Source organism: Ictidomys tridecemlineatus, chromosome 15, assembly GCF_052094955.1.
Source record: "Ictidomys tridecemlineatus isolate mIctTri1 chromosome 15, mIctTri1.hap1, whole genome shotgun sequence".
NCBI classification, from domain to species: domain Eukaryota; kingdom Metazoa; phylum Chordata; class Mammalia; order Rodentia; family Sciuridae; genus Ictidomys; species Ictidomys tridecemlineatus.
Genome location: NC_135491.1, coordinates 7,243,636 through 7,259,550, shown reverse-complemented (window position 1 = coordinate 7,259,550; position 15,915 = coordinate 7,243,636). Strand labels below are relative to the sequence as shown.

The 15,915-nt window shown below is 47.1% G+C and overlaps 1 protein-coding gene across 7 annotated transcripts; it reads right to left on the bottom strand.

The window, feature by feature from the left end:
- Positions 1–56: 56 nt before the first annotated feature.
- On the bottom strand, positions 57–5,679 carry LOC101976094 (uncharacterized). 7 transcript variants are annotated; one of them, XM_078031704.1, is made up of 10 exons: positions 5,410–5,679; positions 4,488–4,790; positions 4,006–4,080; positions 3,421–3,507; positions 3,153–3,173; positions 2,765–2,845; positions 2,483–2,583; positions 2,062–2,215; positions 453–1,821; positions 57–186 (listed from the first exon to the last, which is right to left on the bottom strand). In XM_078031704.1, the coding sequence occupies exons 2-10, from the start codon at positions 4,720–4,722 to the stop codon at positions 144–146; spliced, it is 2,166 nt and encodes a 721-aa protein (XP_077887830.1). In that variant the 5' UTR covers positions 4,723–4,790; positions 5,410–5,679; the 3' UTR covers positions 57–143. The 7 variants fall into 7 exon arrangements, with proteins under 7 accessions (XP_077887830.1, XP_077887831.1, XP_077887829.1 ...); XM_078031705.1 differs by having other exon boundaries at positions 5,425–5,679; XM_078031703.1 differs by having other exon boundaries at positions 4,488–5,679.
- Between the last annotated feature and the right edge of the window lie 10,236 nt (positions 5,680–15,915).

Genomic DNA, 15,915 nt, shown 5'->3' with positions numbered 1-15,915 from the left:
TCTGTCCTCTGGGGGAACCTAAGGTATTATTCAGTCAAGAGGATTGAGTCAAATACTTAGACCACAAGACACGTATTTAATTATTTTTCTCTTTTGAAGCCCTTGTCTTTGACGGTTAGGAAGCTGAATTTTCAAAGGCTGAGCTATGAAGATTGTTTCTCTTTCGATTTTCGCCAGTAAAGCAGGCTGAGGGAAATTGAATGGGTTGAGATTTGCAAATCATGGAACCATGTTAAGTAGAAAGCAGTTGGGACCCACTCCCCAACTCCCAGCCCCACAGAGCTGACCTATTCAAACAACTCTCAAAGCCTGGCCCTCCTAGGTAAGCCCCCCACGCTGTAATTCCCACCAGCTCTCGGGAAACCTCAGTGGCTCTGCCAACTGCTCCAGTATTGGGCAGTAGGAAGCCCCACCTCTCCCTCCAGGTCCTGCCACTCTCTGCAGTGACTCACCAAAGAATAAGGCCTAGTATCAGGAGTAGAGGTAAAGCGATGATCAGCCCAAGGTTTTGGCCTTGCTGCACACCCTTGGCCTGCTCAGGCTGTTGGTTCGTGGTCGAAGACTCCAATTCTCCTGGATTCGGGCGTACTGAGGTCTCCTCAAGTGGAGCCATGTCACCTACAAGTGCGGCCGTCTCTCCCAGGAATGGGGCTGTCTCATCTTGGACTAGGGCTGCCCCATTCTGGAGTTGGGCCATCCCGGCCTGGATTGGTGAGGTAGTCTCACCCTGAGCTGCAGATGTCTCACCCTGGACTGGTGTGGCCATCTCACCTTGGAACTGGGCAGTTTCACCCTGGCCTGGGGGAGTCATCTCACCCTGCAGTGGGGCAGTCTCCACCTGTTCTGAGGGAGTCATCTCACCCTGTCCTGGGGCCATCTCATTCTGGAGTGGTTGGCCCATTTCAAAATCACCTAGTTCTGTCTCCTCTTCGAATGGTGCCATTTCATCCTGGTTTGGTGGAGCTGCCTCACCCTGGACCTCGGAGGCCGACTCACCTTCACCTGGAGCCATCTCACCCTGCAGTGGGGCAGTCTCTCCCTGGAATGGCGGGGCTGTCTCCTCCTCCAGTGGTGCTGTTTCAACCTGGTTTGTCTCACCCTGGAACTGGGAGGCCATCTCACCTTCACCTGGAGCCATCTCACCCTGCAGTGGGGCAGTCTCCACCTGGAATGGCTCGGTCGTCTCACCCTGGGCCAGCTGGGTCGTCTCACCCTGGGCCAGCTGGGTCGTCTCACTCTCGGCCGGCTGGGTCGTCTCACCCTGGGCCGACTGGGTCGTCTCACCCTGGGCCAGCTGGGTCGTCTCACCCTGGGCCGGCTGGGTCGTCTCACCCTGGGCCGGCTGGGTCGTCTCACCCTGGGCCGGCTGGGTCGTCTCACCCTGAAGTGGGGCTGTCTCAGCCTCAAGTGGAGCTGTCTCAGCCTCAACTGGAGCCGTCTCACCCAGGTCTGGAGATGTCATCTCACCCTGGAGTGGGGCCGTCTCACCCTGGACTTGAGGGGCCGTCTCACCTTGGGCCAGTGACCCCATACCATTCTGGAGTGGGGCAGTCTCACCCTGTTCTGTTGAGCCCGTATCTTCCTGGTTTGGGCCCATCTCACCCTGTTCTGTTGGGCCCGTCTCACCCTGGAGTGGGGCTGTCTCACCCTGAACCCCTGGGCCCGTCTCACCCTGGACCGTTGGGGAAGCTGGGCCTGTCCCACCAGGGACGGCTGGACTGGTCTCACCAGTGACATTTGCACCTTGTGTCCCTGACTCTGTCTCACTCCCAAAGAGGATGCTTGTTGTTGGTGACTCCTCTGTAGCATTTGGGGGCAAAACTGACAGAAGAGGGCAATGAGCTGTCCTGGCAGGAAGTGAAAGCAAGCCCTCCCCAACACCCAATCTGTCTAGAGAAACGCCCTCGGGAACCTAGCCCCAGCTGACAGAATCCATAACCCAGGCAATAAGCCACACCTCCATGGCATGAAACCTCAACCCAACCTGAAGGGAAGCCTCCGCAGCTGCCCCGCCATGCCCTGGGCCCTGAATGCTCCACTTCTCTCACACCCAGGACTGACCTGTGACGAGATAATGAATGATCGTGGATGGGCCAGCGGTCATTGTACCCAGTTCACAGCGGTAGGTGCCAGTATTCTTTTGAGTTAATGAGGTAATGGTGAAGATGGGGTTCTTTCCCTGGTACAGCAAGGTCTCAGAACCATCCTCCCAAATCTACAAGCAAAATTAAGGGCATCACAGGGTCCTGGGGAATGTCAGGAATTGGGGGAATAGAGGGCTGAGGAGAACTTGGGACCTCAGTGCAGGGAGACAGGAGTGCAGAGCATCATTGAGCAGGGATTGGGGTGCCTGGGGGTCAGCAGTGACCTCACCTAAGAGGCCATGAGGACTAGGGGCAGGCCAGGGCATCCAGGGGCCAAGGGCTCATACCCACCTGAGGGACTTGGGGTTTAAGGGCTAAAGGAGTTGGAATGGCCTCACCCTTTCGAATTTGTAGTCTGTGAGTTCTTGAGCAATAAGGTGCCACTCGAATAGACAGTTCAAGGTCAGGTTTTCCTTTTCATGGACCTTCACCAGGCGCTCTGAGGATGGGGCATGACTGTGAGATGCTTCCTCTGGGGTCACTGCCCTCCCCAAACAGTCTCAGCTCTATTTGGGCCAGGCCCTTCCCTGTCTGCAGTCTGCATTCTGAGCTCTCTAAACTGTCTCTCCTCTGTCCCCAACCCTCTCCCACCAACCCCTCCAGTCAGGTCCCATACTCACCCCCACAGTCCAGGGACTTCCAACAATGGTAATTTCCTATCCTACATTCTGGGCACCATAACAGACGCTGCAACATCAGGCCTGAAGGGGCAAGGTCAAGGCTGTATTCATCCACTAAGGTAGGTCTGAAAGAGAGGGCAAGGCAAAGGACTGAAGGGCTGGGGGGCTATTGGGCCAAATCCCCTAGGAGGTCATCCCTCCAAGGTTAGTAAAGGGTCCAAACGGAATACACCTGCTACCTGCAAATCCAAGCCAGAGAAAGGTGGCTGGAGACCTAGGAAACTCTCAGATGCTGCGAATGTGCATCCAAAAAGGGGAGGGCAGGGAGGGGTGGGTATCATGGGCCATGGATGAGGGTAGAAGAATAGCTTCTGTTGTCTGCACTCACCACATTTGTTGGGACAATAATCTGCCTCAGAAAGAAAAGATAGGGAGAAAAGAATCAGACTTTTAAATGAAGAAGGGTGGGAGAGGGGCTGGGGAGGAGCTGAGGTGCGGGTTCTTGTGTTCCCAGGGGAAGCACCTGAGAACTCCTCCCTGAGGAGTCAGCAGGAGTTGGGGACTGAGCAAGCCAAGGGCCAGGATATGGAGATGCAGGGGGCTGAGAGAGGGGCTCAAGGGGTGGAAGGAGGATGAATTGGGCCATCTTCCCTCACCATTATTTTGAAAGTCAGCAGCATACTGGGTAAATTTGGCCTTTTCCTTGTGCAACATCCGGTATAGCTCCCTCACAAATTGGTCCCCTGGGAGGAAGCAGGGTGGTGCTGAGTGCTCTCCTTGCCCCAGGCAGCAGGTGCAGGATCAGACACAGTCTACCTAGGCAGGCATTTCACTACTGGGTTGTTGCTGGGGTGGGACAGGCTCTTCTGGATTCAAGGGATCCTCCTTCCTCAGAGCACCATGGACTATGGGGCTCGAGCTACCTGGAGGGCTGGCATTCCCCTTTCTGCCTTCTCAGGAAGGGGCACAGAAATCAAGTACTTCACACAGTGCCAGTCACTGGGCTAAGCAATGCACAGGTATCAATCCATCTAATCCTCCCAGGAGCTGAGGGAGGAGGGCACTGTGATGCTGTCCAGTGTAGAGCTGAGGAAACTGCCCAGTTTCTTGCTCAGGGCCACATAGGTAGGAAGTGGCAGAGCCAGAATTTGAACCTAGGAAATCCTGCATCACACCAGTAGAGAGGCATCACTGATAGTAATAAATTCAGGACCCCCCTCCCAGCTCTTCAGTGCATTAACCTTTTACATTACTGTCTGTGATGTGTTTCATCGCCTTCACCACACTCTGAGATGCCTTTTCCAGTGTCTTCTCATCTGTGAATGGATATAGAACCCCATGTTCCACCTTTGCTGTCTTAGATTTTCTTTGTACAAAGTAGAATAGCCATGAGTCCGCCAAGCAAGCCTAGAACTAGTTAAGGAGCCAACTGCACCCTTACTTTCAAAGAGTTGTTTTATTACATAAAATTGCTAGATAAGGGGCAGAAAAACTATTTGCTAGCTCAGTTGTTTTATGGCATAAAATTGATAGAAAATGGGCAGAAAAACAATATTTGCTAGCTGCCGGGATCTCTGGAATCTGCATCCCAGCCTATCCATTCCCAAGTTCAGGACTCAGCCCCTTCACCCCCCCACCCCCCCACCCCCCCCACCCCCCCTGACCTGCAATCCTGGACCCTGCCCATCTAATCCCTAGGACTGCAACTCTGTCTTGCCCTCACCTATGGCCCCCAAAAAGGAAGCATTATTAAATTTTATCTCCTTGAATTCCTCTGTGATCTCATTTACTCTGTCGATTACTTTTTTTCGATTCTTGACATCCAGGTGTCCAGGTATGTAATTCTCCTTCAAGAACCTTAATGATCCCATAACTGCCTGGTCACATGTGATACAACAGCCTGCAGGAAGCAGGCAGCTGGCCAGTGCAGCCAATGGGAGGGCAAAACATAGCCCCATTGAGCCAGAGCACTCAGTAGAGGAAAATGCAGAGAGGGTCCTCTCACCCAGGTCAAGAGCAGGTGGTGCTAAATGGAGAGAAATCAAAGCCTGTCTTAGAGATGCCCCCCAGGACCTCACATCCTCAGTCTCCCCCATGGGAAAGGAGAATGTTCAGGAAATCTCCAAACCAAGAAGACATGTGTCCTTCATCAAATAACTCGAGTGTGAAATTAATCCCCAATCCACAAAGCCCCAAATTGAGGGTCTTCATTGCATCCTGAGACATCAGAACACTCTCAACCGTTCCCCACATCAGGACCCAAGATCCCCAACTCGTGCAGACTCTCCAAGCTCCCAATCCATGGGATCCACAGCTCCCGCCCCCGCCCGAATTAACGTGATCCTCAACTCCAAACCTTGACTGTATCAACCCTCACATACACAAAGCCCCAAACCCTGTTGCACCTCAAGCTGAAAAGTCCATTTCCAGCTTCAATATATCAGACTCTCCCGCAGGTTCTCAAAACTCCCTCAAGACCAAAGTCCACTCCAGATCCCTTACCCTGGGGACCCCACGAATGTATGCAAGACTCCCAGCCACCCTCCTGTCCCTCCTGTCCACCCTTGCCCAAGGCTATGACCTCTTATTTTCAGGGTGCACCTTCTCAGGAAACGGAGCCCTAAACGCGAGGCACCCTAACTCACTAGCCCCTCTCCGACCTTGATCCTTGACCTGTGCCCTCAAACCCAGGATTCGCTCAGGATCCCATTCAGACTGTGAGGAACCGGTGCCGCGTCCTTCTGCCTTAATATTTCCCACGACTGTAACTCAGGTTTTGTGAGGGACAGTTTGGCTGCGTGAAGTCGACAGCTTTTCCAAGGGGTTTGTGTCACGGGAGGTCCCGGTTCCACCAGGAACTCCAGTCACGTCTCCTTTGGAGGGCCAAATCCGAAAAAGTACTTCCTAGGGCTTTCCTTGGCCACGCCCAGAATCTGCTTCTCATTGGGCCGCAACAAAGGGAGACCCGCCTACTTCTACATGACGTCACAGGGGGCGTGGTTTTATCAAGACCTTCGTTCCAGCATCCACCCTAGAGAAGTCCATCCTCAGGCGCTGACTTTCAGAGCCCAGGACCGGGCTTCTGGCCCTCAGCCTCCTCCCTTCCTTGTCCTGGGGACCTGGATTCCGGCTTGGTGCGGCTGACAGCCTCGATATGGGGAAGGGGCCGTTTCTAGTCTAGGATTAGTACTTCCTGAAAGCGCTAAGGTCTTTTTCTTTACTGTTACTGGCGCCTGCAGCCTTACGGGAATTGAGGTTCAATAATGATATTCTTCGCTCACTCAGATAAGGATACTTTTTGCTCACCACCTTCTCTGGGTGAGGAAACACCAGATCACAAGAGTGTGGAAGGTATGATGGCCACAATGAGGATGATAGGATACGTACTGAGCTCTCTGACGATTGAGCTCTGGAAATTCTCTCTCTGTACATTTCTGCACGATTCAGAGCACCAGAAACATAGGAACAACTCTCACACGTTCAGCAGCGAAGAGCTGCCCGATCTGCTTAGGTAGCATATCTCAAAATATCTTGAATATTGAACTTCTCCAAGCTCCCATTTTATCAATATCTCCAGTTTTTAAACACACACACACACACACACACACACACACAACACACACACACACTGCCAAGACAGGTGCAGAGACAAGGGTTGAGGGTGTGCACCTTTAATTCATACCTCCCACCCTCCTTTGTCAGCTATGTTAGGAATGGTACCCTGAAACCTGAGAAGACTACAGCCTGGACTTTTTTGAATGGATGTGATTAGATTTTGCTGTGGCAGAGGAATTCTTTCACCCTTCAAAAAGCAGCAAGTGTTCCTGAATTCTGGGTCAAAAGTCTCATACTCTGGCCAGAACCTGTGCTCCTGCTTGGATTTGACATGAATTAAGGGGTCTCTGAATCCTCAGATCCTTTCATCCCAGACCTACCTGAAGCCAGATTTAGTGCTTCTGTCAGTTCAGGGACACATCATGGTTCACCGTCTTTCTGCAGACTTGCTGGGTTGCAGAAATCAGAACTCAGATACTCAGACACAGCTAGAGAAGAGAATTCTTTATCTTAATCCCAGAGACAGTAGATGCAGATCTTGTGTTTGGAAGATTAGAAGTCTCCCTGGATTGCTGGAAGGTTCTGCCACAGAAGTGGCTGCTGCATTCTCCAATAGCTATTCCTCTTCTGTCTCCTATGTTTTTGTCTCTGCTACAGGAAAGAAAAATCCTTTGTGACTTTCATTGGGGTCCAAGGTGGTACACAGATTTGGCTCATAACTACTCATAACTGCCCCGGCATCTCCAGAGCCTGTGAGCAGAGGAAGAGGCTGGTTCTCTCCTAGCACGAGCCAACCCTAGGGTTCATCTGAGCTCAATCCCCAGTACATACTCCAAACAGAAGCTTGCTCACTCGAGGCAGTCTCCACGCCGTGATCTTTCTGGCAGGGAGGTTGGTTGTTGAGCTATGACAATCTCTTCATTATATTCTTTGCTAGAATTAAATAGAATTCTGAAGTGTTGTCCCCTAGTCCCTGCAGGGTTCTTCTAGCCCTCCCTTAGAACAACCCCCAGTAGGAATTAGTCCAGGAACCCTGAAGGAGAGCTAAAGAGGGCCTGCTCTAGATCAACCACGAGGTCCTTCAGTCTTCTGAACACCAGGGCAGAAGTAACATCTCTGCTAGAAAAGACCAGCCGAGTGGACTCTAGAAGGCAGGGTTCCCTGTTCTCAGGGGCAGCCATGCAGAAATACTATGGAAATGAGGATCAGGTGGGCACCGTGGCTTCTGGAGCCACCACGAGCTTCACTGGGCACTGCCAGCCATCAGAAAAGATGTTCTGCTGGTTGTAGGTGTTCAGGCAGCTCCAGGAAGCCCCTACTTCTTTCCACCTCTGGCCAACTAGAATCTCTCTGGCCATGGGCACCACCTGCTTTGGGACCACCTCTGACTTCTCCAGAAGCTGCCAGGCCTCTGGAGACAAGTCTGTCTGACTCTAGCCTGATGAGACCAGTCCCAAAAGTCTCCCTGGCTTCCAAGGCCCAGCCCCTGTCTGCCTTGGAGACAAGTCTGCATTAATGCCCACCCACCCAGGCAGGAAGGCAGCCTCAGGCTTGAAGACCTTCAGGAACCTGAGTCTGGCAGAGTGAGGTTGGCAAGGTAGACAGTGTCTCCACCAGCCAGGTAGGCAGCCCAGAAGCCAAAGGTGCCAACGGTCACGATAGTGTGGTTGCACTGAGTGAGCAGGGCCAAGTCCTTCCCTGGTGAGCCACATCACCCCAAGAGATGTGTTTCCCCAGCACCACTTCATGCCATTGCTGCTGACCACAGGGATGGGGCCTTCGTGCTGTGCCCCAAACCAGTCCATAGCCTGCTGGAGGTAGGCGTGGTTGCTCACCACACCCTTCCAGCACAGGGCGATCATCGCAGATGGTCCCTATTGCAGATGACACCCACGAATGTGTGATACCATGCCCCAGAAAGGCTCAGGCATGGCTGACTCCGTAAGTGGAGGTCCTCCTCCTGAGGTAGCTATCAGGGGAATTCCCTGTAGATCTAAGGTTCTGGGAAGAAAATCCAACAGCCAGGGAAACCAGAGTGGTACAGCATACCTTCTTCCAAATCATCCAGCCCAAGGAATGAGTGCTTCCAAATTTTCCAAAGACATCCCTCCCCGTGCTAAATGGACTGTCTTCCTCCCTCATTCTCATATAATGGATCTCTCCAACTTCCTCCATTTCCACACCCCTGGCCTTTTTCTTTATTCCACTCCAGTGATGGAGACTTAACGGATGTTTCCCCTTCTACTAATAGTCATTCTCAATATCCCAAAGGAATGGGACCTTTTAAAAGACCCCCTTAAACCAATGTTCTTCCATTAGCTAGGACTCATGAAGGTGCATTTCCTAGGTGACCCCTTTCTACAGTGCCTTCTCTCCATTATTCCCATCCCTTGACAAGGAAACCTGCTCCAACAGTGGACTCCTCCACCATGCGACCAGCGCACTGGTTTCATTAATGAGGTTCTTGGCATAAAAGCTAACTAGTGAGTTCAAAATAAACACACAGACTCAGTTACCTTTTTCCACGACCAGGTCCGAGACGGCTCCCCCTCTGGTTCCCACCTCAAACCACCTGGTAGGGCAGCAGGGATTACTCAGGGCCAGCAGGAGAGAGAGAGAGAGGGAGCACGCCAGGGAGTAGCCTTTTATTGGGGAACAAGAAATTCAGGGGAGAATTCCATCCATTGAAGGTTGGGGGGGGGGGCACACTCCAAGGTCAGGGTCAGTGATTGGCCCCAGGGTCAGTGGTCAGTCACACCCCCACACGGACAGGCTCTCACACCAGGAGAGGGTGGGGAAAGCTCCGACACAGTTTAGCCAGAGCGCCTCACACCCAAACCGGGAGTTGCCCAATCATGTGTGAGAATGGCTTCCCACAGACTCCTCTATTTGCCCCCACTCACGTGTAGGAGGACTCCAAAGACACGCCCACAACATCAACAGAGGTTCTCACTATGCCCCTCCCTACAGGGGACACCTCCTAGAGATTTCCATACAGTGGCTCTTCTAGTAATCATGCTTTCAAACACCTGCCTCAAGGAGACAGCTTCCTACTTCATCCACTCCCCAAACAGATGCATTCCAAAGAACCCTTCTTAAAAAGGTGCTCTTGCCTCCATTCTGTAAAAATGGAAGCAGTGTGTCACCTTTCTAAAATAAACCTAAGACTGTGTGCATGAATGAATGTGTACTAGTCCCACTGATATGTTCAATGCACAGATGAAAATACACTCAAGTTCTCCCATTGTCACCCAAATGTGTAAATTCACACAAGTGCCAGCACCCTGCCTGCATCCACAGTGGTCAAACGTCCCAGTGAAAACCACCAAAGAAATACAGGCTTTTCTAGATCAAGACCCCAGACACCAGTCAAGGACGTCCCTGCCCCAGGACATGCACTCTCCTGTCGCCCTCCCTCTAGAAATGATATCTAACGGGGTCTCCTTCCTGCAGTGGACTCTCCTTTGAAAAGACACAGCTTGCCCTCCACTTTCAGTGACAGGACCATGCCCTGTTTGTGCCTCCAGTGTAATCTTGTCAGCCATCTCCCCTCTGCCTCCTCCACACTCACTCTCTGCAACCTGGCTGCGCTCTTGCCTACCAGAGGACCTGAGGCTACCTCAACCAGAGGAATTCTGAGAACTACAGGTTTATCACTCTCCAATGACAGGGGGGACATAGGGCTCTGGGTGGTTGGGGAAGCGATGCTCACCTGGGCATCTGATAGCGCTGGTACAGTAGGTAGCAGTGTGACAGGGGCTCTCCCAGAACAAAAAAGGCAATATGTCACACTTAGTTTTCATGCCAACTCTGCTGTAAATCTGCCGGCGCTATGTAACTCATGCAGGATTTATGCCTGATACTGTTCCAGCTTTTTTGCACTGTATAGCATGAGAATACCCAATCAAAATATATGTTCCCTTATCTGAGAGAAAAAGAGTTTGCAACAGGTATATAAGGCAACACCTCCCTGCATTTGGGGCTTGGCTTTTGGATGATAATCTGCCCTGTCTGCGCTGATACAAAAGAAACCCTGCTTCCTGTCAAATGCCCAAGTGCGACTCCCCTGCAAATGAGCATTTCTTGGGTACTAGTCCAGGAATCAGAGGCAGCAATCATACTTCTGGACTGACTCGAATCTGGTCCAAACATGCACTGTGGTCTGTAAAGATGTTCCTCGTGATCTTTACTTGAGTGTTTACAGCCACGCTACCCTTCACTCCATCTTTTCTGAGCCTAAGTGAAATTTAGGCCCCTTGTTTTTCTTCTGTATTTATTCAGAGGCCAGTTGTTCAAGGGTCCACTCAAATACACTTTTTCAAAAGGCGAGGGGAGATCTTCTCCTTTAAAGAGTCCTAAACAGGGAAAATGAACAGTGGGACTGGTGTGGATAAATCTGCCTTCATGAAGGAGGAGTGTCCAGTTGAACTTTATATATATATTAGTTGAAGGTGGACAAAATACCTTTATTTATTTTCATGTGGTGCTGAGGATCGAACCCAGTGCCTCGCACGTGCTAGGTGAGCACTGTACCACTAAGCTACAACCCAGCCCCTCCAGATGAACTTTGAACTTCAGCATAATTTCTTCAGCATAATTGTCTCCTACATGTGGAAATCATAACTGCCAAAAAGCCAGAACATCTTTGTTTTCTGTTGATTTTATGTAAATGTGTGCACATCTGTGATTGTATGTTTTACCAACATATGTGTTTGTACAACATTTACATGATTCCAAAATTGACATATTGATAAATAAGCACTCGCTAAAAAAAGAAATGGGTCCAAATGCCTTTAAAAAAAAAAAAGAGAGAATTTTTAAGTATTTTTTAGTTTTCGGCGGACACAACATCTTTGTTGGTATGTGGTGCTGAGGATGGAACCGGGGCCGCATGCATGCCAGGCGAGCGCGCTACCGCTTGAGCCACATCCCCAGCCCCTGCAAATGCCTTTTAGTTTATATGACTTAAACACTTATGAAAAATTCAATTTAAATTGGTTAAATGAATAAAAGGAAATATATGTCTTTCCTGACCCACCTGTTTTTCTATGTGGTAAGGCAATTAATAGAATGTTGGTCTCTATATGATGTTTAAAATATGGTCTATTGTTTCTAGGATTTTTCTTTAGCAGGAAAAATATGGCTTTTACTGTTACACTTGTCTGATATCTTGTTTTTTGTGGATAACCTGAAGTTAACATTTAAAAATAAGTTTATTAGGGGCTGGGGATGTGGCTCAAGCGATAGCGCGCTCGCCTGGCATGCATGCGGCCCGGGTTCACATACGAACAAAGATGTTGTGTCCATAAAGATGGTGTGATAACTGAAAAATAAATATTTTTAAAAATAAAAAATAAAATAAAATAAAAATAAGTTTATTAGATTGAACCTAAATGGGACTAGTCTTCTTTATAAAAGAGTTTGTTGGAGACGACATTTAATTCACAATGTTAAAATGCTAAAACATCACCTGCTAAATATAAATTCAAGTACCCTTGACTTCTTAAATTCCATAAGAAAAAGATATATATATTATTATTGTGTCCTTATGAAAAAAAGAGTTTAGGATTGGTTTGATATTGGGTCTTCTCTAAATCATGGTTACTAAGAGTTAATACTCTAAAAGATATATTTCTATATACAAAGAGTACAAAAAGTCTCAAATGCATTTCAATTAAAGTACTGTAAAAAGACAAACATAAGGCATTTCACATTATAATTTGTCTAAAATCAAAAATTTCATAAGGATTGTTTCAGAGTATAATGTAAAGAGTCAGCAACCAGGAAAGAGATATAAAAACTGTAGGTATAGACTGATAATTGGTACAACCACTATGGAAAGCAGTATGGAGAAAACTTAGAATGGAACCTCCATTTGACCCAGTCATCCCACTCCTAGATTTATATCCAAACCACTTAAAATCAGCATACTGGGGCTGGGGATGTGGCTCAAGCGGTAGCGCGCTCGCCTAGCATGCGTGCGGCCCGGGTTCGATCCTCAGCAGCACCACATACCAACAAAGATGTTGTGTCCGCCAAGAACTAAGAAAAAAATAAATAAATGTTAAAATTCTCTCTCTCTCTCTCTCTCTCTCTCTCTCTCTCTCTCTCTGTCTGTCCCCCTCTGTCTCTCACTCTCTCTTCAAAAAAAATAAATAAATAAAATAAAATCAGCATACTATAGTGATGCAGCCACATCAATGTTTATTGCATCTCAATTCACAATAGCTATGGGACCAACCTAGGTGCCCTTCAATAGATAAGTGGATAAAGAAACTGAAGTGTAAAAATACAATGGAATATAACTCAGCCTTAAAGAATGAAATTATGGCATTTGCTGGTAAATGAGTAGAACTGGAGAATATTATGCTAAGTGAAATAAGTCAATACCAAAGAACCAAATGCCGAATGTTTTCTCCGATATGTGGATGCCAATTCACAATGGGGGTGGGTGGGTGGATAATAGTAATATTTTGGACTAAACAGAGGAAAGGAGAGGAGGGGGCATGGGGGTATAAATGGTAGATGAATTGGACATTATTACCCCATGTGAATATGATTACATGACTTGTGTAACTCTACATGTACAACCAGGGGAATGAAAAGTTATATTCCATTGATGTATGATGTGTCAAAATGCATTCTTCCGTCGTGTATAACTAGAATGAATAAAAAAGGAAAAAATTATAGGTGTAGAAATATATTTTAATATCAAAATTTTAAAATGTTTCTGGATAAAAATGTGTAAATAGGTTATTGTGTGTCTAAGTAAGTTGCACAGGTTTGAGAATGAATTTCAAGAAGCTTGTGATTAATTTGGCTATAATGAGTACCATCAGTTGAAGTTATTTAGGGGTTTTTCTTAAGGTCAAATATTAATGTACTGATATAAACCAGAATTTAATTCTCTGTTAAAGTAACAAGGTTTTCTTAAGCCATTTATCTGCTCTTATTTTTCAAGATTACTGTGCTTCTTAGGTTTTATTATTTAGGGGAACTCGTTTTAAAGAAATTAAGGTTTGTACAGTCAACTCATATTTTGGGTCATTACACTAAGGGTTCTACATTTTCTTTAGAAGTTATACTTGGTTAATATAAGGATATCAATGCAGTTGTGATGTTACTGACTTATTTGTATATTAGGTGTATTCATATCTTCCAACTATACAAGTCTTTTTTAGAGAACTTTACCAAGCTGGTATTCTCCAAACTAAAGTTGTCTGTAGTGGCAGTCCCTTTCAGACTCATGTAGAAATAACCAAATTTATTAGCTGGGGACTTATTTATGTCATTAATATTTTGTAATTTGATAAAAATAACCTGTCATCCAAAAAGTGATATGTATAAAATTGTTACTCTCCACACTGGGATGGAAATTTAAATGTATTTTTTGGAAGGAAACAAGGGAAGCCTAATTTGTTTAAAGGTTAGCGATGTGGAATAAGGAAGCATTTTGCCACTTTATTACTTTTCCACACACAAAAAAATGGCTAAGAGATCTCAAGTTTTGATTCATGTTTCAGATGATGATGATGTAGTGTGTTATTTGTCAAGAGCCCCATCTTACCTGAGATATGTCTCTACCTCTCAGCCTACTCACTCTTTGTTAAGATGGAGCCAAAGTAGGGTACACTTAAGCTCATTTAAAGTTGTGTTCAAAGGAAAAATTTTTAAAATTGTAGTTGAACCCAATATTTTTATTTTCTGTATTTTTTTTATGTGGTGCTGAGGATCAAACCCAGGGCCTCGCATGTGCGAGGCAAGTGCTCTACCACTGAGCCCCAACCCCAGCCCCTCAAAGGATAGATTTTTGTGAAGATTACTGTGATCTCAAAATCACCGAGGGATAGAATACAAAACCAAGTAAAGGTTTGGGAAATTATAAAAGACATGTAACATTATAAGAGTTTTAAAAGAAAGTAAAATTTGTAACAGGTCTCATATGTGATTGAGTTGGCATATCTTTGGTTCTTTGTGAAGGCAAACTAGACACCAAAGATGTTATTATTAGATATATTATTATAGAAATTATGTTTCTTGGTTCAAAGCTATTATACAAACTAAATGTTTTTGGTCTTGTTAATGACACTTTGTATGTTCCTATGGAACTTTATAAATTTTGCCTGTGTCTTGAAATAATATTCCTTCTAACAGGACCTGAGTTAATTCTGAAATAAGCCATTACCATGGGACAGACAAAATAATAAGGCTGGTTCTTCCAGTACTAATGCTGACCCCAGTTAAATGAAAGGGATAAATAACTGTAAAGTTTTAAGTTAAAATCTAGTACTCCCACTTCAAGACTCATGAAACCTGCCTGCTGGATGTTTAAAGCCAAAACAAAGTTAAGGAAGTTAAAGGGCTAAAGGAAAACAGCCAATATTTGGTTCTTGCCCTATGAGGGCATCTATGGCCCAGGGAATAATGGGAGTTTTTTCCTACGGGCTTTACAACTCAGGGTCACATGATCTCCTGATCAGGGGGATCAGAGGGACCCTTGAGAACAGGAAGTCAACCAGTGCACATTCTGCAAAGAGGATGGTTACTGAAAAAGGAAATATCCCCAATACTTCCAAGGGAAGTCACATTTGGTCAGGAAGATGGTGACCCATCCTGGCAGATGGAACAACTGGTAGAGGAAACTAGAGCTATGAGGCTTCTCACTAGTTCCCAAGAGTGAACCCCTGAAGAATCTCAGCTGACCCTTGAGAATAAATAGGAACAAGGTCAATTTAGGCCAACTTGGTCTTGAATATCTGGAAGATTTATAAACAAAACAGCCATTCATGGGCCAGCATTCATGACTAAGGTGGTGTAATTGATGACAGAGGAATTAAAGATCACCTGGAAGTCACACACTGCGGGGTGTCCACAGAGCTCCAGGAAGGTGGAGTGAATGAACTAAACTCTAAAGTTACTACTAGGCAAACTGTGTCAGGAAACCCAGCTGCACTGGGACCAGGTGTTACTAATTATTAAGAATTAAATCTACCCTGCTAGAGAGGCTCCTCTTCTTATGCCATTCATTTTATGTGTGTGGAGGGGGGAGTACGGAGGACTGAATTCAGGGGCATTCAACCACTGAGCCGCATCCCCAGCCATGTTTTGTATTTTATTTAGAGACAGGGTCTCACTGAGTTGCTTAGCACCTTGCTTTTGCTGAGGCTGGCTTTGAACTCGTGGATCTTCCTGTCTCTGCTTCTCGAGCTGCTGGGATTACAGGTGTGTGCCACAGTGCCCAGCCTTATGCCATTCTTTATAAATGCCCTCCTCCTCCCATTATAAAGGGTATATAAGATCTAAAAAGTGTGCAACTTTACTCTGAGGCAGCAGATGCAGACTGTAGGCTCTACCCTGATCCCTAGACACCACTGGATTAGGGAATGGCTACCCATGAGCCTGACCACAGATGTCCACCCTTTTAAACTTGGAGATGCTGTATGGGTACAGAAATGTCCAACCCCTAAAGCCTCTTTTGAGGGGTCCATTCACTGTAATTTTACCCACCCCTACCTACAATCAAGGTGGCCAAGGTGGTCCCTGGATTCAGCACAGCAGAGTGAAACCAGCTTTATGTAACTGGGCATGCATCCCCA

Excerpts from the sequence above, each read along its gene's own strand:
- LOC101976094 (XM_078031703.1), bottom strand. The coding sequence starts at position 4,860 with ATGGGGGAGACTGAGGATGTGAGGTCCTGGGGGGCATCTCTAAGACAG. Across the intron at positions 4,081-4,487 it reads TTCCTTTTTGGGGGCCATAG|ATGAGAAGACACTGGAAAAG; the intron begins GTGAGGGCAAGA and ends ATCCATTCACAG. Across the intron at positions 2,846-3,152 it reads TTATTGTCCCAACAAATGTG|GCCTGATGTTGCAGCGTCTG; the intron begins GTGAGTGCAGAC and ends TTGCCCCTTCAG.